The sequence below is a fragment of the Sinohyriopsis cumingii genome, chromosome 3, assembly GCF_028554795.1.
Source record: "Sinohyriopsis cumingii isolate HCF-2022 chromosome 3, ASM2855479v2, whole genome shotgun sequence".
Taxonomy (NCBI): domain Eukaryota; kingdom Metazoa; phylum Mollusca; class Bivalvia; order Unionida; family Unionidae; genus Sinohyriopsis; species Sinohyriopsis cumingii.
Genome location: NC_142963.1, coordinates 125,001,072 through 125,026,060, shown reverse-complemented (window position 1 = coordinate 125,026,060; position 24,989 = coordinate 125,001,072). Strand labels below are relative to the sequence as shown.

Sequence of the window (24,989 nt, the reverse complement as noted above, 5' to 3'; positions counted from 1 at the left end):
CCATAAATATATAACCATTTACACAGCAAAGGAACTGATAAGATTATGGAGTAAACGGTAAATATACATAAATATATGGGCATAACCGTTTAACAAAATTCTCTCTTTACCCAAGCCAGTTTCAGGGTTTAAACAATTAACTGACCTGAATTACTGTTAGAAAACAAATTCTAAACGAAGATGCTGAAACAACCAGTTTGCCAATGTGTGGAAACTTACAATTTTGTTAAGCCAAAACACAAAACTTAAATGGACCAATGATGATCTTAGTTTATATATTTCAGAATTTTAGCCTATATTATAATCATTCTTGAACGTATGACAGATTCATAAATATAAGCTGGTTATGTGCCTTGTACAATTAAATGTGTGTACCTTTCATATAGATTACATCACTAAGTAGAATTGCTTACATCACTGAAAAACTTAAATTCATAAGCACATGGAACAAAGTAAATGAAACGGCAACATAAGTCTAGCCAAAAAGTAATCTGGAAAAATGTGATTTGGTAAAAATGAAAAAAAAAAAGCAAAATCTGCATCTAATATTTTTGGGAATAAATAAGTATGCAAGTGACACTAAGCATAATTTGCAATGTGTAAATACTGTACATTAAAATATACCCTGGCTTCCCAGATAAACTCCAACCTGCTCATGAATTATAAATTGTAAAATATATTCATGCAAAATAATAACAAAAACAATTATAGAAGTTTATAACAGTTTATTGACATAGTATTGAAAGAGCTGGTCTCTGCTGTGACGTATTGATCTTGACAATTTTTTTTACAAGTGTTAGGACACTGAAAATACTATTGTTTTTTTTCTACATGCACAATTTTTGGGACAGGAATTATTTTTCTTTGCATCCTATGATTTATTCATTAACATGTATGCATGCATAAATATATATATATATATATATATAATATATATATATAATATATATATATATATATATAATTAAATGTTTAATAAGTATTGTGTGACATCACAATCAATATTAAACATTAAGTAAAAAAAAATTCTCCTGAAGCCTGCATTAGAAACAGTTTTTCACAGGAGTACAATGACAATTTTGTTTAGTCCAGCTTCAGGTAAAAAGGGAATTATCACAAATATGTTAATAAAACATTCTCCCAGTCACCACACATTACAATCTAGACACAACTAGTATACATGTACATTACAGGAATAATGAAATTACCCTAATTAAGTAAACAATCTCACCATCCTACATTACAGGCATGTGGATCATTTCTGGCTTTTCATGTTAACATGATATCCTGATATTAAAATGTTCAGTCTAAATCAGCTACTTTGACAAGAAAACCATGTGAGATAAATAGCTACTACTTTAGAATTTCATGCGTTTTCTGAAAAATATTGCTTATGTCAAAACTAACAATGAATCTATATATTATAATTGGCCGTCACAAGGATTTCCTTTGACACCAAATTTTGCCCTTATAGAATTTTACATTCCAGAATTGGCGCCTGTTCAAGTTTAGTCGTTACCATTATTAATTAAGAATAATCAACAAAGGTTCTCAATGTTTTCTTTTCATGCTCATTTTTGAAGAAACTTAATTCATTACATCACTTATACAACCTCATAACGTTACACTAATAGACACCAGAGAGATCAAGAGAAAAAACTACAAAACCAAGCATGCTTCTTTATAATCTATCAATGTGTCATTTTTATTGACATGAATCATAATCTTAAAAGGTGTGATTGCCATTTGCTATTTTGCTCTGGGGGTGTGTGTGTGTGTGTATATGGTACACAAGTTCTATCTTGGATTTGGTTATATGCATGTTCCAAAACTCAAGTGTGTGCAACTAGTTCCACATGTTTCCATGGACTGTTAAAATTGTAAGACATTACTGACACAAGTTCTTTTTAAAAAATCCGATTAACTCTGCTTAGATATTTCTACCGAGTCCTGCATATACAGACATTTTTTCATTTTATGAACAACAGAAATTATATAAATACATAGTTTATTATAAGCAAAATGAATGTACAACAGCAATACAAATTTATAAGTATTCGGATTCGCACATATTTTGCAACGGCTAGTATTATTTGAGGGTTTGGCAAATATGTGTACGTTATTTCATGAATATTTGTTTTCCCCAATGAAAGGGGGAAAATCATCCACTCTGAATACTGAAATCAGATTCCTTTTAGAATATGGTCTCGAAGATCACTCATATGAACATATCTACTGAGAAGTATACATCTGCATTCAACTTAAGCTGAAAAGGGTAATAACTCATAAAACATCAATGACATGATGTAAACATGAGTAATTTGTCCTTTCATTATGTTCACTGGGATCGTCCTGGGCTTCGCCAATGTCGCAAATTGCGATTTTTTTTCCTTATTGGCGACAAAAATATCCCATCTGGCGATTTTTTTGGCGACATACTTTTTGGTTATTTAATTTGTACATACAATCGTGGATTTGGACTGGATAAATTAAAAGGCAGAACGAAAGGAAGCCACAAACTTGACTAAGCAATGCATTGGTATAAATCTGTTACACAAACAATCCTTTGTTCTTATTGACAACCCCATCTTTACAGTGCATTGTTACATCATAATCTGCTTATGCTGACATCTGGGCTGAGTACTGTATGCTGCGATACAGTCAATCATGCTACCGCACTATACCTACAACTGACCGACTTCTGAAGACGCGAATAGAACAGATACAATTAATTGTATGGCTAATCCTTCTGTTTTTTTTATACATATACCAATACAATAGTTTTGCTGAACCTTCATAGAAAACTGATAAGCTTTGAAGTACCGACAACTGTGTATAAATACAAAGCAAATGGAAACAATCTAAATCACAATTACATCTGTCGCCAGTGCAGCATTTTACTCATTGATCTTTTCCTTTTGCCATCAGTCCTGTGTTACAGCTGCAGAGACTTAAACTCCGCAACAAGAAATAGCAAAAAAAAAAAAAAAAAACAGTTTTGCATAATTAATAATAATTATTTATTTTTCAAAATACAGGAGTGAAAGAATCCCTAAGTTGGGTGTGAATTTATGCTTATATATACGGTCCAATATTGCCAGGTGTTGACTCGTGTAAGTTTCATTCGTGGGAATGGAGATCCTATTTTTCTTGTCGAGAAAATTTATACAGCATTCAGTGATCATTCTTGGGATTTAGGAAGCAATTCGCTACAAGCTTTGTGAAGCTAGCCATAAAGGTGGGGGGGGGGGGCTGCTGAGAGACTACTGGTGTCACCTGTCAGCACTGTACACTGTGAACGTGGATTCAGTAAGATGTACTTCATAAAAACTGACACCAGAAATAAGCTCTGCATCTCATCTCTCGAGAATTTAATGAGAATCAGCATGTACAGATGTGAAAAATTAGACTTTGAAAATGCATTCAACAAGTGGGCAGCCCTAAAATCGCGACGGATCTTCATGTAACACTTTGTAACATTTTGTTAATGCTTCTTGTAATTAAAGTATTAACTAATCCATCTTTTGTAATTTTCATTGCCTGTTACATTAACAGACTAAATTAACACTTGGAAAAATGTACACTACTTTTTTTGGCGACACTTTTTGAAAATTGGCGACAAAATACTGAGGTTGGCGATTTTTTTGGCGACAGCTTTTTAAAAGCCAGGACCATCCCTGTGTTCAGATGCATTTTTCCAGAGTTATGGAAATTCTGATGTTGAATGCATATACCATACATGATAATTACAGTGTGCACAACTCGCTGGACAAATCAGATTAATCTGCAACGAAACTTTGCAGACATTACTGTTATAAGATTAACACAATCATATCATTCTGTCATCATATCCTGGTGACATTTTTCCCTGAGTTGTGCCCTTATGCATACTGTAAATTCAGTAGAATCATGTTGGCTTGTACAGGTTTCAAATGCTATGACAACTCTTACTTGTTTTTGACACAAGACAAAAAGTTTTAAAATTGTATAAAACCTTGTTCACCTTAATTATATATTGAGAACTGATATGATATGTCCCCTATGTGTTTAGATTCTACTGAGTGATAATTATTTTGTTTACAAGTACAAGTACGTCCAGTGCTTTTGCTGAATGGCCTTGAAGCCTGGCAGATATTGTTGACATGAGACCAATATAGTCTTTATGCTCTGGTATGTTTATCCAGACATACACCCCTTTTTAGTGTTGCATGTATGTTCTGTATGTGATAAATGTTGTATGGGCACTAGACCTACAGCTTTTGATGAATCACCTTGAAACTTGGCAGATATTATTGACATTAGGTGAACATTATCTGCCATCTTGTTATATTTTTTATAGTTATGCCCCTTTATTTTAAGCCATTTTATATGCTATTTGCATGTTCATACATACATTCTGCCATTTATTGGTTTTTTTTTTTACTTGCTATATATGATATACTTGTTCAAACATGAGAGGAAAGAAGAATCCATGTCATGTACACATTTCCAGTTTTTATCTATTTATGTACTCGTCCATTGTTCAACTACAAGCCTAACTAGAGGAATGGTTAGCAGTTTGCTCACACAAATATACCCCTACCTACTGTGTACACCACCCTTACTCTTTGATGGGGATTAGACTATGGAAAAAATAAAGGGTAAAAATCAAAATAGTTCAAATACAATGACTGGTCAACATGCATATTTGTTGATGACTATAATATAATACAAAGTTTAACAGCAATCCATTAAAATCTGCTGGCATAGTTGCATTCACAAAATTTGGTTATACGCTTCATCCAGTTTCAAGTCAGAAAGGGAAATACCTCATACAAAAGTCAGGTGCAGGATAAAGATTTATAATGATGACCATAATATGTACTAAGTGTCAAAGGAATCGAAAATGATGCAAGACAAGTTGCATTGAGCAGATTCTATCTTGCACTGTGTTCAACTGTAGGGCACAAAGGACACAAACTGCAACAAAAATTGCAGGAACAGAGTGAATTGTTCATATGTGCATCTTCAGATGATGACCATAGTATTTACAAAGTTTAATGGCAATCCATGGAAGAAGAAAAAAACCGGCACTTATGTCATACTCAACATTAAGCTACAAGACAAAAAGGGTCATAATTCTATCAAATATGTCAGGAACAAAGCGATTTTTTGAAAAGCACATCTTCATGTGATGACCATAATTTACTAACTTTAAAGGAGACCAGAAACCAATGGAAATATAGAATAATAATAAAAGTACTATAGCAGAAAACCTTATTCTGAAGTATCATCTGCGACTGTAATGCCAATATTTAAATATTGGCCTATCTTCTAGGAGCTGAATTTCCGTGACCTCGTATGCAAAATTTCCGCGCCTATTCGGTTACTTTCGGGATGTGACGTCATAGTAGCGACTCCAGCAACCCAAGTGGGAGTTGCCAGAGTAAAAGACAATACCGTTTTGCGTTGCTTACGGGTGTAATAGAACATTAAGAAAAGCCTGTGAACATATTTTTTTTTCTTTTCCGAAAGATAAAGGCATCATGAAAGCATGGGTACATTATTACAAACGAGTCGATTTCAAAGCAACACCATACAGCACTATGTGCACGTTACATTTCTCAAAGGAATGTTACGAGAGGGATCATGAAAAAATAGCAGCACAAAGATACGCAAATGCTAGGCCTAGACTAAAAGTTGGCGCTGTTCCAGACATACCTTTGAACATTTTAAATCCTGGGAAAAGCGTTAAACGTGTGAGTTACGAAAATGGGCAGAAGGACGAGTAAGTGACCACAAAATGCAACAATCAATTCACAGATCTTATATCTACACCAGCAGTGCTAAAAATAAATCTGATAGCCCGACACCCTGGGCCCCTCTGGTTTTAGTTCCGGCCCATCCTGTATTCAAAGTGAGGTGCCCGTCAGGCTTGTCGAAACAAAAAGTGTTTGCCTGAGGAAACTTTGATCGCGCTGGTGAAATGAGTAAATGTATTTTCAAGATGTTGACATACATGCCTTAACACGGCACAATCTAAATCAAATCACCACTGTCGTAGGTGAAATTTAGATTTGATTTTAATCAAATCGAAGCTTTGCTAAAAATAAGATTCTAAACCTGTCGTGTTTCAAGAAAACACAATTTTCAGTAATCTTATAAAAATTAAATTTAAAAAAAATGCATTGTATACATGTAGTATGCATAAACGGTAATCTGTATTAATTGGAACTGATATAAAACTATTCCTTGGGCAGTTTAAAAAGGAGTGATTAAAAAAAAAGGTCAAAGTTTCACATTAACTGTCTGACAATAGAACGGGGGAGGGACTATTGACCCCCCCCCTTGCCCCAATGTGCGACCGCCCATTTGACGTGCCTTTTCTCGCTGTGATACGCCTTATTATTCCCCCATGACAAGCCCCTTTTGCATACTCTGGTCAGTTCTGGCTAAATTGCAAAATAGCTAAAGTTTTGATTTAAGTCGGACATACTTCAAAGAAACCATGTTCGACAGTGTGTGTATGTATAAGCACCAGCAATTGATTACCAAATAAACGATGCCTATTTTGTTGTTACTTACGATGCCATGGACTTCATTTTAACAGTTCAAATCTGCAGTCACAAGTTACCGTACATCTGGCAACTGTTTTTCTCAAGTTTTATGCCCCACCTTATTTTCTTAGGTTTAAGTCTTAATGCATGTAACACTGTTTGCTGATTAAAATATTTATTTAGAATTAGTTCTTTAGGGCCACATATACTGCATGGTATATTTTGTTTTATTCCTTGTAATTTAATCATGGTAATTAAACTTTTCATATACGGTAGAGGAATGTCAGGTGTTAACTGGCCGAGTTTCTTTGGCGGAAATGGAGATGCGATTCTGTTTGCAGAGAAAATTTCAACGTGATCCTTCATTTAAGCTAATTGGTGACAATTTTATTCTTTTAATTATTTTTTTTTTACTATAGTACTGTTGTAGTTGTTTAAAAAAATCTGAAATTTACTTGAATAATGTTTAATCTTCATGTTCTATTTACTGAAGAAGAAAAAAAAGAGAAAAAAACTGTTGTATGATATTAATTATTTCGTCCAGTGCAGGGTTTAGACGTGTGTGCGTGTGATTTGAATTTTTAACGTAGCTTTAACAATTTTTCAGTCATATCGCTACGATGTCAGCAGTGTGGCAGTTTAGACTGTGGATGGCATACGTTATATTTAAAAATGGTTTGGGGTTGGGTTTTTTCTTCTGACAAATGAAAATTGACAGACATAATGTAATAATCGGGACTTCGCTGCACAAAATTGAGAGATATTACGAGATCGGGATGTAGATGAGGAAATACCCCCAAAATCGGGAGGTTTTTCTCCCGGCTTGAGAGTTGACAGGTATGAACTGTCCGGGCTTGTGGAATTTCATTCAGGACTTTAGTTTATTTAAGTCACCAGCCCGGGGCCTGTGCCTAACAAATTTCTTTTAGTACTTATCAGTACAGTACATAAACTATTATATCAACTTTTGAATGTGCAACCCAAATGTGGTCTCCTGTCTGCCTCGCTCGCCAATGTTTATGTTTGTATTCGAGGACTCGCTAGTATAGCGTCACGGTACCACGTGATCTGTCGTCTCATTAAAACTCGGAAAAACTCGGCAATTTACGGAATCGTGGTATCTTCCACGCAATATAATCACTACCCGCTTACGATATTTCATTTATAAACATTGCAGTGGAATTAAAATCTGTAGAGAATTACATACGTAAAAGGAAAATTTTGATTTCTAGTCTCCTTTAAGGCCCACTCAACAAACACTCTAAGACCAGTTGCACAAATCAGTGGTGCAACAAGTCAAAAAGGGCAGTAACTCTAACAAAACTTGCAGTATCAAAATGACTATGGTTAAAAAACTTTGTTCTTTAAATAAAAACTTTAACAAAACTGTACAAGCATTTTCTCATATATATTACTCATACTTGGTCCCTTTGACACATTTTGTTTTATTGTTGGCTAAAGTACTGATATAAAAATAAACAACATCTGACTTGATGCAAAACGATGTTAGGAATGTGTCACAATATTATATGAAAGAATAAGCACTTCATAAAAGATGTGAGTGGAAACCAGGCCGTCAATAAAATGAATGCAGTGACAAAGCTAAAGCATGCATTTTTTTAAATGTATTTGACCTGGTTCAAAAATTAAACCTGATAATTGCAACAGTAGAAATCCGAACTTTCTAATAAAAGATTTTGATCCTGGATAAGTGTAATTTTCATATGCAAAGTTAGAAATATGCCCGACAAAAGAAAAAAATGTACACATTCTTCTTTGCATTCTTTCTCTATTGTCAAGTGGTTGAAGTTGCCTGTAAATGGAGCAGGCACAAACAAAGGGGTGAATCCACTGTCTTTCAATTTAGTTAACACCTTTGCAATCAGGTGGCATCAGCTTACTTTGATGTTCATCACTCAGACAAAACCACAGTTTACATGATTGATCTTGACAGGTGTTTTATTTGTGCTCAGAGAGGTGGTAGTACTGTTTTAGTATTATTGGTTGTGTTAGCTTCCACTCATGTTATTCACTCTTATGAAAATATGATGTAATTATTGAACTAGTCAGATCTTGGATTTATGCTCATACATTGGTAGTATTGTTCTAAACAATCAAGTGACCACTGTTTTCATTGGCATAGTTGTATTCTTTTGTAGTCTTTAATAAAGGCATTTGTTGAGGTTAAACCATGAAATGAAATAACACTAATATGCAAACTCTGACAGGCAAAACCAAAAAATTCAAACTGACGAAAATAAAAAGGATACTACAGTACCCTGTGGTTCCCTACAACCAGGGTTTCAAATATAGAAGACCATCATTTGCAAAACTGACTGCTCCCCAAGAATATGCAAATTAGAAGCACTGCTAATTTGACTGGTTACAGAACATATTCTCTATATTTTTTTTCTGGGTATGATTAATGGGTAAGCAACCCTACCTCTTAGCTAAGCAAAAAGCAGGATTTCACTGAAAGCTAAAGTCACACAGTATGTAAGTAAGTGGGAATAAAGTAATTAATTATTAGTACAATATATGTTCTGTTTTCATGCCATCTGAAATACCATAAACTCTGGATGAAGCACTAACTGCCTTATTTGTCAGAACTAGTTCCAACTCCTGAAAGTCACACAGCCTCTTAACATCCTTATCTTTTCGTACAATGGTGTTTGGCATCTTCCTGATTTTGTACACCAATTTTCTTTCAACTCCAAGTTCTCGACACATCAAACTCAACAATGCATCAAATTTTAGATTCTTTCTGTCCATTTCAATCTCAATAAAGTCTTTTTCATCTGAGTTGGCAATTCTTGCTTTAAGGACAAGATCTGAAAACAAGAAGTAGGTGCAATTAGTCATCTAGCACGTGCATTAAAAAAATTGCTCCACTCTTATAACACATCACCAGTGTTTAATTAAATGTTATTTTATTGTTATGTGTTTATTATAAGAATTCTGCAAATTACCACTTTAGAAAGTGAAAACAATGTTCAAAGGTGTATTATGAGTTTTCATTACAGTATATTTAATGCCAGTATCAACTTCCAAAAAGCTAATCACATTCAACCAGACTCTTTTGCGACTCTAAAGGATCTATGTAATGCAAGAGTCCGGTAAAGGTTTGGACAACCAATTGTTGCCAGTATGTGTCACTCAATTTCTATTTCTTCTTCTTCTGTCCAAAGAATACATCTATATAGTGGGTGTCCATCTACACTGTGCATGTGATAAATGTAAAAGGGGACCATTCAAATTTCTGATGCCCTAAATATCATTCCAACATTTACTATGAACTTAATACTTTCTCATTCCATCACTAAAATTATGAATATTTACTTAAATTCCTTTAAAATCACTGCATATTTCCATATTACATTTGCTAAATTACTGTGCAATTATTTCAGATTTTGTAAATATTCAATATAGGAATTTCTAGATTAGAATAATGACATGTAATGCCTACACAGAACTCCATCATCATTCTTTTCTATTAAATTGCTGCTATTAAAATAAATGATCAGCATCGTTGTGATTATTCCATTATTTTTATTTCTGAGCACAATGCCAATGTTTATGTGTAACTTCTCAATTTCATATGTTAAAATGTACATGGACTCTCATAAATGTGAAATTGCAAGCTGAGCTACTCTACAAATTTGGTGAATTCTCTTTCATATATATGGGATCCTAATTTTTGAGGAGCTTGTGATTTATGCAAACCAAGAATTCTTACATTCTTTGCTGTAAATAGCAACTCTGTCGGAAGCATATATATCTGTAAATTTAACTACCAACAAAAAGTTACCTATTATTTTTCTTAACCTTTGAGATTGATGCCTTTGAAAATAAATGAATTTAAAGTAAACAATCCAGGGTTCATAAAAGTAAAATATGACAAAATTCAAGGACTTTTCAAGGACTTTATTTTGATTTTCAAGGAGTCTTATACCTGAACTCACCATAGATATCTACGTTTGAAACAACCTTCAGACTGACTTGTGGCTCATGTAACTGCATTTTCCTCTCCCAGTAAAGTTCACTAACATAGGTACAATAAACAAAAAGTCAAAATAACAAAAAGTTTATTAACAAATTCTTCCTTTGTACTTAATTTCTCTTAAACTCCTTGATATTAGCATCCAGCTTATTGCAAAGACCTTCATAAATTCCAAGTTTCTCCTCAGCTCCTTTTCTATTAGCAATGGCCTGTGCAAGAAGTTGCCACTTTAGTGTCTTTTCTGCTTTTAAAGACAGTTCATCTGCTTTCTTCACAAGTATTTCATAATCTAATCTGGCCTGCTTTTTTCTTCTTTTCTGATCTTCAATGTCATCAAGAACATGCTTTCTTTTTCTCTGCCCAGACTCAGACTGCTTCTTTTCCCTCTCTTTCTCTAAATAAGTTACATATTTCTGTCTTGCTGAAGCTGCACTTACAAGAAGCTGATTGGTGATTGGAACATCCAGTACTCCTCCCACATTTCTAACATAATTACATATGATTTTCTGTGCAACCACACTCTGCCCCTTCAAATTTTCACACTCTACTTCTTTGTTCACTGAAAAGCCACACTCTACTGTTGTTTGTCCACTGGAGAGGGTCAACAGGAGCTTAACAATCTCCTGCAGCTTCCCATACCTAGCATATGACATGTGCTCCACAAAAAATGTGTCCAGTCTATCCTTGTATGGATCAAAGCCTGTAACCTTATCAGTACCAATAACTATTATACTGTCAAGAAAGTCATTATATTGTTGCAGGATGACTTCACCATCAAGCACATTGATTCTTTTTGTTGCAATAATCAACTTCACAAGTTTCTTAAATTTGTCCCTGCTGAGATTTGTATGTCTGGCCATTTCCCATGGACACAAAGATACCATATTTCTGACCAAAGAATAAGTGATTGGGGATTTCACAGTAATCTTTTTCAACACTTCAATCACAAATGCCATACATTCCATTCTGAACTCCATTACTTCCTTTTCACTCACGTTGCACTTCTCAACTTTTCTTCAGCTAGCAAACCGATGTGTACCTTCTTGTATGTCAAAAGAGTGGTCTTCTCTAAATCTATCCTTAGCAACTTTTCTGGTGTGGTTGCCTGGTCCAAAACTTGAGGCTTGACAACTTTCCGCATCAAGCATTGATGACTGTAGTCGAGTCATCCACCATAAAAGGCACCATGGGCTTATCTGCTTGGTAGTTGGAAAGGCTGCAATATGGTTGCAATGAGACAAAAAAAACTCTAGCCTTGTTCTGATTAGCTTGTACTTCACTGCTTGACTTGATTAGCGTGTCCTTCACTGCTTGACTTGATTAGCGTGTCCTTCACTGCTTGACTTGATTAGTGTGTCCTTCACTGCTTGACTTGATTAGCATGTCCTTCACTGCTTGACTTGCTACATCAAATGATTTGTTGGTAGGTTTAGGTAACTGTTTTGACTCAACCTTCTTGACATAAAGTTCAACTGAATCCCACATCTGTAATGCTCACTGGGAAATGTGTACGTTTTCTAACCATCTTTGGTCTACAAATTTTAGTGGCATGATTGTATTGCCAGCCAATTTCTGGTAATCTTCTCTCCTGGCAGGCGAATCATTAAAAAGATAGTACAGATTGGGCAGAAGTGAAGTGATTCCCCATTCTGTTATAAGTGCACCTGCCTTAAATGCATTATGCAAAGTATGCAGTCCACATGAGCCAATATTAATTAAATCATGGCAATAGTCTGTATTTATCTTGCTTTGGATAATATCTAAAACTTTCAAATTCACATTGGGCCTGTCCATACATGTCTGCACCATGTTGTGGATATTCAAGTGGTTCATTGTTTCTTCTCTGAAATGATCAACTATGTCATCAGTTGTAGCATGGCCTGCAATCAGAGAGCATAAATACATATAAATCTTGACCAATTGCCTGGGTCCATGCTAAGAAATAATTAATGTACAAAGTGTCAATTTATTTATTTTTAGTTCATGCACTTCATTTTATATGTATGTATGATTTATGCTCATTTAGTATATTTTTTTACTAACCTATCTTTAGTAATTCCAAGGAAAATGTGAATGCAATCAATACTTATAAACTTGACAGCTGATGAATTTTTTTAAAAAGAAATTAAAAATAAAAATAAAAATAACAATAATAAACAATATACTTACCTAAAAACTGTGATCCCAAGTATCTGGACACAACCTGGTTTGCCCCGCCATCCCAGAATCTGACGTGTACGTCCATCTGCTTTTCTTGCATCTTCTTGTTCAAGGATTCATCAAATAGAATCAAAAACACACCACTGACACTTGGTAAAATTAATTTTTAAGGTGATCCACAATGTCTAAAACACACAAGTAAGATTTTTTTCCTTTCTGCACACAAACACTTTGCAGCCAGAGCACTGTCTGGGAACATAGCATGAAAAACATCAGCAATATGTTCATTTGATTTGTAGGATGCATGTGTGACCACAGTATGCAATGTCCATAAAATTTCTGACTTCAAAACATCGTTCTTGGAAAGGAAGTTAGAAATATTTGCAGATGTTGACTGTGTGGTTGAAGTTGCATCAGATGGGGATAGGAGTAACATCAGTCCCATCATTAATTTATCGGAATGTGACTCTGTCTTAGATATAATGTCAGCGTCTCTGGCACATGTCTTGATTTTATCTGTTTTTATTCCAAAATAATCCAAACTCGTTGCTGACACTGACACTTCACTTTTCCGGTGTTTTGCACCTTTACGGAGTGATTAAAGGGCACTCTCATCCATAGCCCCAATGTCTATAACTTTGTTGCACACACAACACAAAGCTTTATGTCTGTCCTGGGTCTCCTTGACCCACTTATAGGAACCTTTCCATTCACGATTAAAAACACTTCCCTGGTGGCATTTTCATGTAGAAACCAAGACCACGAGGTGTGACATAAGAAATAGAAAGCCCCCATATTACCAATCCCACAATGCTGCTAAATGGAAATCTTGAGTTGTTGTTGTTGTTGTTGTGGGGTTTAATGCCATTTTTCAGCACACAATAGGCTATACATGGCAGCCAGTATTAATGGTGGAGGAAGAACCCGGAACAACCCCGGAAAGAACCACCTACCCACGAGAAGCTACTGGCAAGCTTTCTCACATGAAATCTTGAGTAATCTCCCTTTCCTTAGTTACCGACCAAGCCACAGAAAGTAAAAGGCATATAGTCGATCGGATATTTTCTGCAATTCCACCAAGGTTTCTTTTTTTTTTTTGGGTCTTTTATTTTCTTTAAAATTCAAGCACTTTTTAAGGATTTTTGCTTATTTTCAAGCACTTTATAAGGACTTTTTCCCACTGATATTAAAAATAAGCACTTTTCAACAGGATTTTCAAAAAGTAAGCACTTTTCATCCAGCAGTTGAAAATTCAAATCTGTGCAAACCCTGTAATCACAGATGTAAATAAACACTGATGAAAGCAGAGGTGTATAATTATTAAATGAAAAAGTGTCCAGCTTTTAGTTTCACTATACCAGATTTCTCAACTCTAAATAAATCCTTGAGTATTTGAATTCAACCTGAAATGCCTTTCTAACCTCAATGTTATGCAATGGCACAAGATGATAAGAATAAAACAACCAAGAAGATATTTCAGCATCTTTTTAGAAATAAGACAAACATACTTTAAAATCTGGATATATGCAGTTAAAATAAGAAACACGCCCACTAGAATAGGAAGATCTTTCTCAATTACTGCATGTTATTTCCATATGCCTATTTTTCCTAACCCCTCCACCTACCCACCCCACTCAAAGGCTCATGTGTTTTTTTCATACAGGTGACGATAATTCAGATTTTACAGTATAACAAATTTAACAAAAACATTTGGTCCTTAATTCGCATTGAAACTGACCACATTCATCTAAAGGTGCTGCTGACAGCCTATTGACCATGGGTAAAGACTGCTGACATTCCATCATTCTCTGGTTCTGGTCTGATATGTATGGAAAGGGAGGGTTTGCAAGGTAGCTTGGTGTAATGGGTAACTCTGTCTTCTTGAAGTCTTTATCTTGGCCTATTAAGACAAAAAATGATCATAAAATAACCATTCAGAAAACATGCATTTTACTGTATTGAAAATCTACAAGCATATTTTCTTTTTACAATTAAGGGAAATGGAGTACCACATCCATAAAATCTAGTTTTAAACTAATAAGTCAGTGTTGCAGATAATAGTAGTAAATGATAATATTTTGCAATAATTTATATAAATCATAAATAACCAAGTGTACTGGGAAAAATACTTTTACTAATACAGCTCAAAAAACACAGCAAGTGAAATTGAATAGCAGCCAAATATTTTCACAGAAATGAGATCAACAATTATAAATTTGAGATCATTTTTTGCACATAATCCTTGCCAGGCTGTTTAGCAAAAATAGGAACAGATAGCTGCTGTAAATAAAACAATAGTCCATCTAAGCGACTGATGCTCTACAGGGCAAAAAGAATTTCTATGAATTTAAGATATGGCCATTTCTTCCTTTTCACTACTGATTGTTGAAACAATCTCTGATATTCTTCTGCGATAACCATATATTCAAATTAGATGCTGCTGCAGACATATTGGATACCAGACTGGGTTCAATTTCATTCAGGAGCAAGTAGAGATCTTTAAAAATCATTCTGTGAAGACCCCATGTCACTATGACCATCCAATGGGGTAGAGGGGAGAGTGACCATAACTGCATAGCTCTAACAAAAAGTAGCAATAGCAAGATTTTCAAGATACACATAACACCTCTCCCTCGATAACTCGCGCATAACGGGGTCCACAAACATAGACCACACTATAAGTGAGGCACAAGTTACCAAGGGACCTCCAAAAATTGAAATAAAATTGCTTTGACATCCAGAAAACCGTGGGGAGGGAGAAGCGGCATTAGGAACTGGGCTGTTTAATGACCAAATCCTCATTATACAATCAATCACATCGATAATAATTTTTAATAACGCAGATTTTATAATGAAGTTGTTCGTCATTCTGTTTAAATAACATTTATTTTCAAAATGTCCAACATATGAAAGATTGTTCGAACTGGTTTCAACAACCATCATGTGTACACAAAAAAATATGTGTATTACATCATTGCTTTTTGTTTTCTTGATGAGTCTGGTTCCCATAGTTGTGTTTAATAGTATCCTGTGAAATTGGGAGTCCACAGAGCAGAGAACTAGACTAACTGTTCATACACCACCAAACAAGATTCCTTTTTCACAAAAACATGCGACATAAATTTCGTGAGAGAATCATCTGTGTCGAAACTGAATTTTTGTGTTGTTCAATTAGTACAATATTGATGTCATGATTTCACTGAAAGTAATAATGAAACTTCTTATCATCCTTGAGGATATCTCTAGTGCCAGTTCAAGAATTCTCTGAATCTCGCTTGCCCACAATGGTCCCTATCTGTGAAATTAAGCTCTTTATTTTATGAAGTATTAATTTCGCTTGGCTGCCTTGTCATCTTTGATCACAGTTATGAAAGAGTCAGTTAATTTAAGGTAGTTTATGTTACATACACAATAACATTTATAAGTATTTGATTGATCAAATAAAGTGAGTTCGTCCGACTTAACGACCAGAGCCACAAGATTTTAAGCTTGTAGGATTTTTGTACCTTTTAACTTTTCTTTTATTCCACCTCCTTTATTTGATTCAAAAGACATAATTAACGTGCTAATATAAAGAAGGCCATCTTTTAATTCAGTGCAACAATACAACAAATACTTCTGGAAGTCAGTTATCAAAACACGGTCAGCACTTAATTAGGTTCTCAGAAAAACGCTCATGGACATAGCTGTTATGGTAGATTGACACATTTAATTAAAAGAGGACACATTGCATTTATGACAATTACACTTAAAAAGAACTAAGAGATAGAACTAGAACAAAAAATTAAATTGATAAAAAAATTATTTAATTTGTATTTATTTATTAAACTACTGCCTCCACTTGGTGTAATTGACATTTTCATTGATCGAAATTTCCTTACATATCATTAATTGCAGTGTGCTAGGAATGTCATTTGGAAAGAAAATGTAAAAAAATTGTATGACCTATTTTTAAATTTGATGATTCATAGTGTTGATTAAAATTTCCAGGTCCTATCTACCGTTTTTGACGATAAAACGAGCAATACACGAAAGCTTCCATTACCAATTGTGATCACGATTTTCTTCAAGTTCAACAAATAGGGATCAATTTTTGGGGAATTTCTGGTTTAAAAAATGGGACCCAAGCCTGACCCCGCATTATAAGCAGGTTCGCGAGTTATCAGGGTGCGAGTTATCGAGGGCGTGATGTACATGTCATGGGAGTCATACTGGTCCTATGATTGGCATCATTTTCTTTAGGTCCAGCTAGGTATCATAAGAAACTTTTTAAAACCCAATGTTGATAAAACCATCCATTTATGAAGAGTAGGGATAGCAATATTTTTAAAATGGCCAACATGGTGGCCATAACGAGGCTCAACTTGCAAAATTTTCATTTAAACACCAACTAGATAACATACAAACTATTCTGATGAAAATCCATATAAAAATGACTTTCCATTAAAGAGGAGTGATATGATTTTCAACAGGGCCACTATGGTGGCCATCTTGGACATTAGATCTGCACCATTTTAATTTGGACCAGTCAGAAATTTTAAAAAGTCTTATGTTGAAAACCCCATGTTGACATGACTTTGTTTTTTATTTGGGAGTAACAACAAAATTTTCAACATGGCTGCCATGGTGGCCATATCAGATGCACAGTATTTCCATCTAGAACCAACTAGACATCATAAGAAGTCTTCTGGTGAAAGCAATATGAAAAGTAGCAATAAGATTTTCCAGATGGCCACTGTAGCAGCCATATTGGAGGCTAGATAGAAACAATTTTCATTAACAGTCAGCAGGATAACATTATAAGAGTCAGCAAAAAACCCGTCCTGATATGATGATACATTCAGAAACAGATAACAAGATTTTCAAGATGGCCACCAGTGGCCATATTGGATGTCTTACCGGCACAAATTTTATTTTTAACAATCTAGACATCATAAGAATTCTTTCTGCAGAAATTTCATGATAATATTAACACCTATTCAGGACGAGTAGTAATAATAAGATTCTCAAGATGTGAGCAGTGGAAGTCATACCGGATATGCAAATGCCACCATTTTCATTTCGAAACAATTAGACCATAAATCTCCTGGTGAAAACCCCCATGTCAATATGAATTAATGTTCATGAGGAGCAGCAATAACAAAATTTTCAAGATGGCTGTCATGATGGCTATATTGCATGCTAGATTGACACAATTTCTTCATGACCAACCAGACATCATAGAAGCCCTTAGTGAAAACAACATCATAATAAGGCCACTGTCAGGAGGAGGAGTGACAAGATTTTGAAAATAGCTGCTTGCCATATCTGATATCATACTTGCACCAATTTTATTTAGGACCAACTAGACAGTGTAAGAAGTGTCTGGTGAAAACTCACTGTCAATAGGACTTTATGTCAAGGAGGAGTAGCAAGTACAAGAATTTCAAGATGCTGTCTTGGTGGCCCTATTGGATGTAAAATCAGCACCATTTTCTTTCAGGATCAACTAGACCACTTGATGTGTCTGTGTGTGTGTGCAAAATCTCCTGGCAATACTTTAGGAGATGTAGCAATAACAAACATGTGCTAATGGACAGATGGATGGTGTGCACTGGACAAAAAAAAAAAACATCTCATAAGCTCTTTTGGTCTATGATCAGTAGAGCTAAATAAAATCACAAAAAATACATTGCATGAAAAAAACATTAACTTTATGTAAGAATTACATTAACTATATTTGCATGTGAGCTTAAAATTATATGTAGAGAGATGCATAGCAACAATGTTACAACATACAGTCTAAAAGTGCCAAAATATCAGAATTGGAAGTCAGCTGTCCAGGAATGTCATTCTCCTTGTTCTTAATGGTTTTATCTGCACCACAGGAAAGCAAGTAGCGTACAACAGCTACATGGTTTCTCTTGGCTGCCCAGTGGAGAGCAGTCCTGAAAGAGAATAGAAAAATTTTCCTCAAGTTATATAGTTAAACAAATTCATACGCATTACAAGTTCCATTTTCTTTTGAATTTCAGAAATCTTGGCACTGATTGTCCTTGCTTTCAGAATCATCAGCTTCTAGTCTTTAACAGTTCAATATTTCTGAATGCAATAATGAATATTCATTACCATCGGACTATTAATGAGAATGTGTGAATCAAGTATTCCTTATAGCTGATGCATGCACAGATTAATGTGTATGAAAGCAATAATGTCAACAACTTCTTGATAATATGCAACAACAGGTTCATGTCAATTCAAACTATGTGGTATGCAAATGAGGCTGGTACATCAAGCACAATAGCAGAGTTTGGAATCTTCATGACATATCATTAGTTTCTGCTTACCAATTGATCAATATTCAGTCAAATAATTTAGCCATGTGATATTTTACCAAAACTGTATTCAAACAGAGTAAAAGACACTCATGAACTCTTTCATTAGCATGCTTCCAATAACTGAGTTCATGTCCTCCTTTGCTTGTATGTATTAAAATGCATACAACATCTGTGATAAGCTTTTCCTGGTCAAAGTCAGGGTGCCTGCTTTCAGCCCTGATGAACAATTTACTTTCAACACTGTGTACTTTGACCCCCTCACAAGGATTTTAAACCTAGGAGTCAAAGGACTCCTAATTTGGTAAAAATAGGAGTCCCACCAGCAAAAGTTGCAGTCCCCTCCCTGAATCATGCTGGGCATTCTTGAAATCCTTTGAAACTAGATATCTGACCAGAAGGATGTCTCTGAACATTTTCTTCTTTTTTGTTGACATTTTTCCCCCCAACTAATTGCCTCATCCTTTTGTTAGCCTCAGCTAGCCTTCATAGTTTTCTTACAGACCAAAATCTAGGCCAATTTAAGTAACTGTACATATTCAGTGTAAATGACAATGTTAGATCCACATGCTGCTGGAAACAATGAATATTGCAGTGAATTATTTAGTGACATGTTTGTTGACAACTGAATATAGATCAAACAAGGACTACCATTTTTTCATACATGTTATTTGTGTTTTCTTGCAGGATGTGACTACAGATGGTAGTAATATTTAATTTTGTAGGATTTATTTTCCAATTTAATTTGAATCATTCATTTTGTGGTCACATGCACTACTTATTCAGCTACACTTGGAAATGAACACAATTCATAATTAATGAGCATGACCCCATTTCTAAGTGCTGATTGGCTGATCTGAATAACCATGTAATTTTAGCAGTCAAAGAAAGCCATGTGCATAATACATGTATTGGATGTAAATGTTCATGTAGTGTTTCAAAAAGAAGGGTGTGTATGGAAGAATCCCATGTAAGTAATTTTCTGAGTCCCAGATAACAAATATTTGCATCCAAATACACGCAATTAACCATTTCAGAGACCTCTAAATACCTATAGTGGGGTGCAGTGCAGAAAGAATATGAAATAGGGAACCATACTACATTCTGAAGACATGAGGTGATGCTTGTTTGAAAAACCTGGTCCTTAAGCTGGAAATCTACTTATACCAGCAATTTTTAATGTGTCCAACTAGACCCTTTAATGTGCCATTTTTAACCTTATTGCAACAGGGACACATATTTATCCTTTATCAGAAGCCCTGTTATAAATTAAAAGTGGAACAGTCATTTTATTGCTTTTGTTTTATTCAAACCAGCAATGGTTTTCAGTTCTCTAACAGATTGATATATAATGCTCAAAGAGTCTTATTTGACTTCATTTGCTGTTTTCAACTGCTATGCTGAATTCATCACTGCCCTTCTCAATTCCCATATATTTTCGCTCTCAAATGCTGTAGCATCATTACATTAACTACAGTATTTGCACATTCTGCCATTTGTTGGATTTTAAAAACAAAAGGCTTCAAGGATATAAAAAATGCACAAACTGTCATTCCAAACACATATTTATAAGTCTAACCTCACTGTCACCAGAGGGTCCCAAACAGTCAACTTGTTGATGTTAAAGACAAAACTGGAGTTTTTTTAGTAACACGGTCACCATATTTGCAAGTCTACATTTTCAAACAACTCATGTGATGTAGCTGACCATCTTTGATAATCTCAATAATTCCATAAATTTTGGAGTTACATCTCTGAACACATGTATGCAAGAGTTTCCTTTTTCATGTTATCGTTTTAAAACTATTAAAACTAGACATTGCAAATGCTAGATGCAGATCATACAGTTTTTACTGAGAAGGACTGTTCTAGAAACAAAAAAATAACAGTAAGTGGTCTGTCTGCTTGTTTACCTGCTACCAGTTGCTGTGAAATTATAAATCAGTCAATGAAATGAGAATATCTTGTGCATTTTTTTTATTCTTGATATTTTTCATTTAAAATGGGCGAGGGGGTACAAATAAACGGGACAGTATGCGAATTCTGTACCTAATATTATTTTACTACTTTTACACAAGTAGTCTTAGACAACTCGTTTATATACAAATGAACAATTGCAAACTAATCTGAGCACCTTAGCTGCAGTTAACCTCGTTTGATGTTATTCGTTTGAAATAATTTATTTACATCTGTTATGGCTCTGAAATATGCAAAAAGTCTCCAAAACTGTTCAATTAATAAAACCTTCATTCGATTGGGGCAAGCAAGAGTAGGGTATATTTGTACCATCCATTGATAGAATTCTTTGAATTTACGTTGACCCCATTGCTTTCAACGAGTTTTCTAACGTTATCAAGGTCCCCAATACACGCCGATTCACGCAGTCGCTCTTCCATTTCAAGTGTTTCGTCCATTTCTCATTTCAAAACATTCATTCATTATCTTCTTTCTCAGCCCGGTTGGCAATGAATAGACTGGTTGCTACTATGGCTTAATATTCCGCATGTTGGAAGAAAGGGCTTGGAACAAGTCCGTCGCGAAATGTAGACTCATTCCCTGTTGTTGTACATAGGAGCTGTAGCTTTATGTGGGACACGAAACCAGTCTTCACAACTTGTTTTCTCAAAACCGATCGAAGCGATCTTGGCATTATGGGATTGTGGTCAGCGTGCAAGATTTTACTTGCCTCCGAAATTAACGAGCTTGAAAACATGTACAACGCACCTCAGAAACTAAGATTTGACAATTTAGCGTTCTCCAAGCATAGCAATATTACGTTTTGCAAAACACATGTTACCACATTTTACGAAGGAGTTTACTTAGTTTAAATTATATTCAAGGCATATATTAGAATGGCCTTAGCAAGTTAAGTCATGAAATGTGCGTGTGTGTGTGTGATTAGGATTTTTAACGTATCTTTAACAATTTTTCAGTCATATCGCTATGATGTCTGCAGTGTGGCAGTTTATAGTGATGACTAGCACTGGAGTATCATGCTGCAGACATGTAGCATGATGTCCCACCCAGTCACATTATCCTGACACCAGGCCGACCAATCCTAACACTAACTTCTTAATGCTGAGCGCCTAGCGAGGCAGCTGTTAGTACCATTTTTGTAAGTCTTTGGTATGACTCGGCCGGGGTTCGAACCCACGACCTCCCGAGGCAGACGCTCTAACCACTAGGCCATCGGAGCGGTCAAGTCATGAAATAAATTAGTGAAGCCAAATGTTTGGAACTATTTTGTCACTCTTAACATATAAACATGTCAGAGCTGGTCGGCGTAGGGATAATATCCAGATTTGGATAGTACATCGCCAGATAGCGGAGTCGCTTATTCAGCGGCTACGGGGAATAGTACATTAAACCAATGTTGGTAATAAATAAAACAAAATGTAAAATAAGGAGAATTCGTTATATTCGTTCTTTGGATTATAGATGCATACTGCCCATTGGGCATTCACCACTCGTACGTTTGCAGGCATTTTCCTGCGATTTTCCGCTATTACCATGCGACCAGAGCAAGCCGCAGAAAGCAAAAGCGCACCGAATGCCCCCCCCCCCCCCATTCGTCTACCTCCGAACGAGGCTGTCACCAAATATACAAGTTTTAAACCTTTTGTTTGTTTCAAATCTATGCCCAGTTACTTATTTCGCACGGTGCGGTCTCTAACCTAACGCCAGACACGTAAAAGTCACATTCGGTTACAATTTTTCTGAGTTATGTATTTTCTAGGCCAATAAGTAGATCTCCGCATTTATTTATCTCTTGACGTTACTTGTCAGAAAGGAAAAGTTGAAATCTACTTGTTGGTCTATGGATTTTCCTCCTGTGAAGTGGATTTTTCACCCTTTCTCGTTTTCGTGTACTATGCGTACTTATATCGCTTCGAAGTAGAAGGAAAAAAAACGAACCAATCATATTTAATTGCAGTAACCGATGACATTTGTGATCTCGCTTTGGATGTAGCGACTTGGGTTGTTTGTGCAGCAGTTTGCCAATCAGGATCACAGGTGCTGGACGCGAGCTTGATGTTAAGAAAAAAAAACAAAAAACAATGATCTAAAGGAAAACAATCATACAGAGTGACAAAAATACCTTAGATTACTACGAGGACCCGTTCTGACATAGGACCCTCTCTATCATAATATATAAGAGAGAAGGTACGGAACTTCCAAATACTTCGCTCCACCCATAACCATCGATTTCCTTCTGCTATTTCCGTCTTTAAAGGCATGCCACCATACTATATGGCTTGTTTTACTTCTGAGGTATTTTTCTAGCCATCAAATCATCATTGACTTTTCTGCGTTGTACCAAACTGAAGTTACGGGCTCCGAAACGTGCGATTTTCGCGAAGTTTTCCTTTGTGGACACTTTTGTGCTCATCTGAAAACCGGTGACAAGAGCGATATGGACAATGTTTTCAACTCTATGGTGCATCCCTTCTTGAATTACAGAACAGCGGTAGATGCAAAAGTAAGTTTTTTACTTACCATTAACTCGATTCAACTTTAGGAATCCTGTTCCATGCAAGCATTATACATTGTCTTCTTCACTGCACAACACATCGTATACATGTATCTCTATTTTCAAAATAGGCGGCACTAACGTCAACACCGAAATATGATTGGCTCAAAAGGTTATACTTATTATCATAGGAGCACAGAAGTTTTTTTCCTGACAGAAACATGGCTAAAAACATCAGGCGATGAGCTAAGTGTGCGAGCAGCAGAGAGGGTGAACAGACCATAGAATTCCGACAAAACAAATAAAACAAACAAATAAATCATCTCGTAGAAAGGTCCAGATTTTACAAATGAACTTTCCTTGAGATGTTTATTTTTGCAATGACCGATTGTGCTAATAAAACCTCAGTTCGAAATAGCAGCTGAAAAAATAAAGTACTCTACGTGTTTATTTATTTCTTGTTTATTTTTTTGACGACCAACGTTGGTAGGTACCCTCTCTGCTGCTCCTCTTCTGCTGATATTAATTAAATTATTATGTTATAATAAAATGGTACATCCAGAATCTCATACTGCAAGAACAGCACGAGAACGATTAGAAACAATTAAAAAATTTCTTCCTGTCAGAGACTCATTTAGAAAAAATCTGCAAGCGCAGCAAGAATCAAAAGTTGAGTACGAAGAAGACACTAAAAAACTATTTAAACCCGTCACTGCAGCTACTAAGAAAGCTGCAGCGGCTGTTGAAAAAACTATATGGGGAGATATTGCGGAGGAAGATGAGAAGAGGAAAAAGGGTATTTTTCCGGTATTAGAACAAACTGCAGTGCAGGCTGAAAAAATAGCAAGAAGAACCAAACAGACAAAGAAGATTTTACGAGACCTTCCAACTGACATAGCTGCAGCTCAACCTCCACCTGTTGATGAGGAAATACTTGAAGGCATTGAAGAACTTCGTACTGAAGTCGCCGATGTGAGAAAAAAACTTGCATCTAAATCCAAACCAGTAGGAGAAAACGTAGAATTAATTGCAAAATTTAACGAAGGAGTTGTTGAGGAAATTAGAAAAACTGAAAGAGAGAGATTACCTGAAGCAATATTAAATAGTATATCTAATAAATCTAGTATTTTAAAACCCCGTTATGAAAAAACAAATGATGATAATTTCATTAAATGGATATATCGCGTATATTACAACAAAAAACAAGCTAGAGGTTTAGAATACGAAAGACTTAAAGAAGAAGTAAAAAGACTTTATAGAGAGAGACGGGAACAACCAGAACAAGGAGAGTCCTCCCAGTATCAGCTTCCTCCACCTCTGCAACAAATAGAACAACAACAACAATCTTCTTCGCCGCAGCAAAGGTTGAAGTCGGAAATTAAAAGGACTAAAGAGCTAATTAAATTACTCCCCTCGAAGAAAATTTCTGCACCGAAAATGACATTTACACCGACAGGTTCACCACATTGATTTCGAGAAGGTTCACCCCCGGCCACCACTGAAGTACT

General features: G+C 35.4%; 1 protein-coding gene across 1 annotated transcript; it reads right to left on the bottom strand.

Moving 5' to 3' along the window:
• Window positions 1-705: 705 nt before the first annotated feature.
• On the bottom strand, window positions 706-21,482 carry LOC149803778 (ankyrin repeat domain-containing protein 40-like). The gene is made up of 4 exons (XM_089953566.1): window positions 21,297-21,482; window positions 18,475-18,623; window positions 14,435-14,596; window positions 706-9,367 (listed from the first exon to the last, which is right to left on the bottom strand). The coding sequence occupies exons 1-4, from the start codon at window positions 21,422-21,424 to the stop codon at window positions 9,063-9,065; spliced, it is 744 nt and encodes a 247-aa protein (XP_089809692.1). The 5' UTR covers window positions 21,425-21,482; the 3' UTR covers window positions 706-9,062.
• Window positions 21,483-24,989: the final 3,507 nt, after the last annotated feature.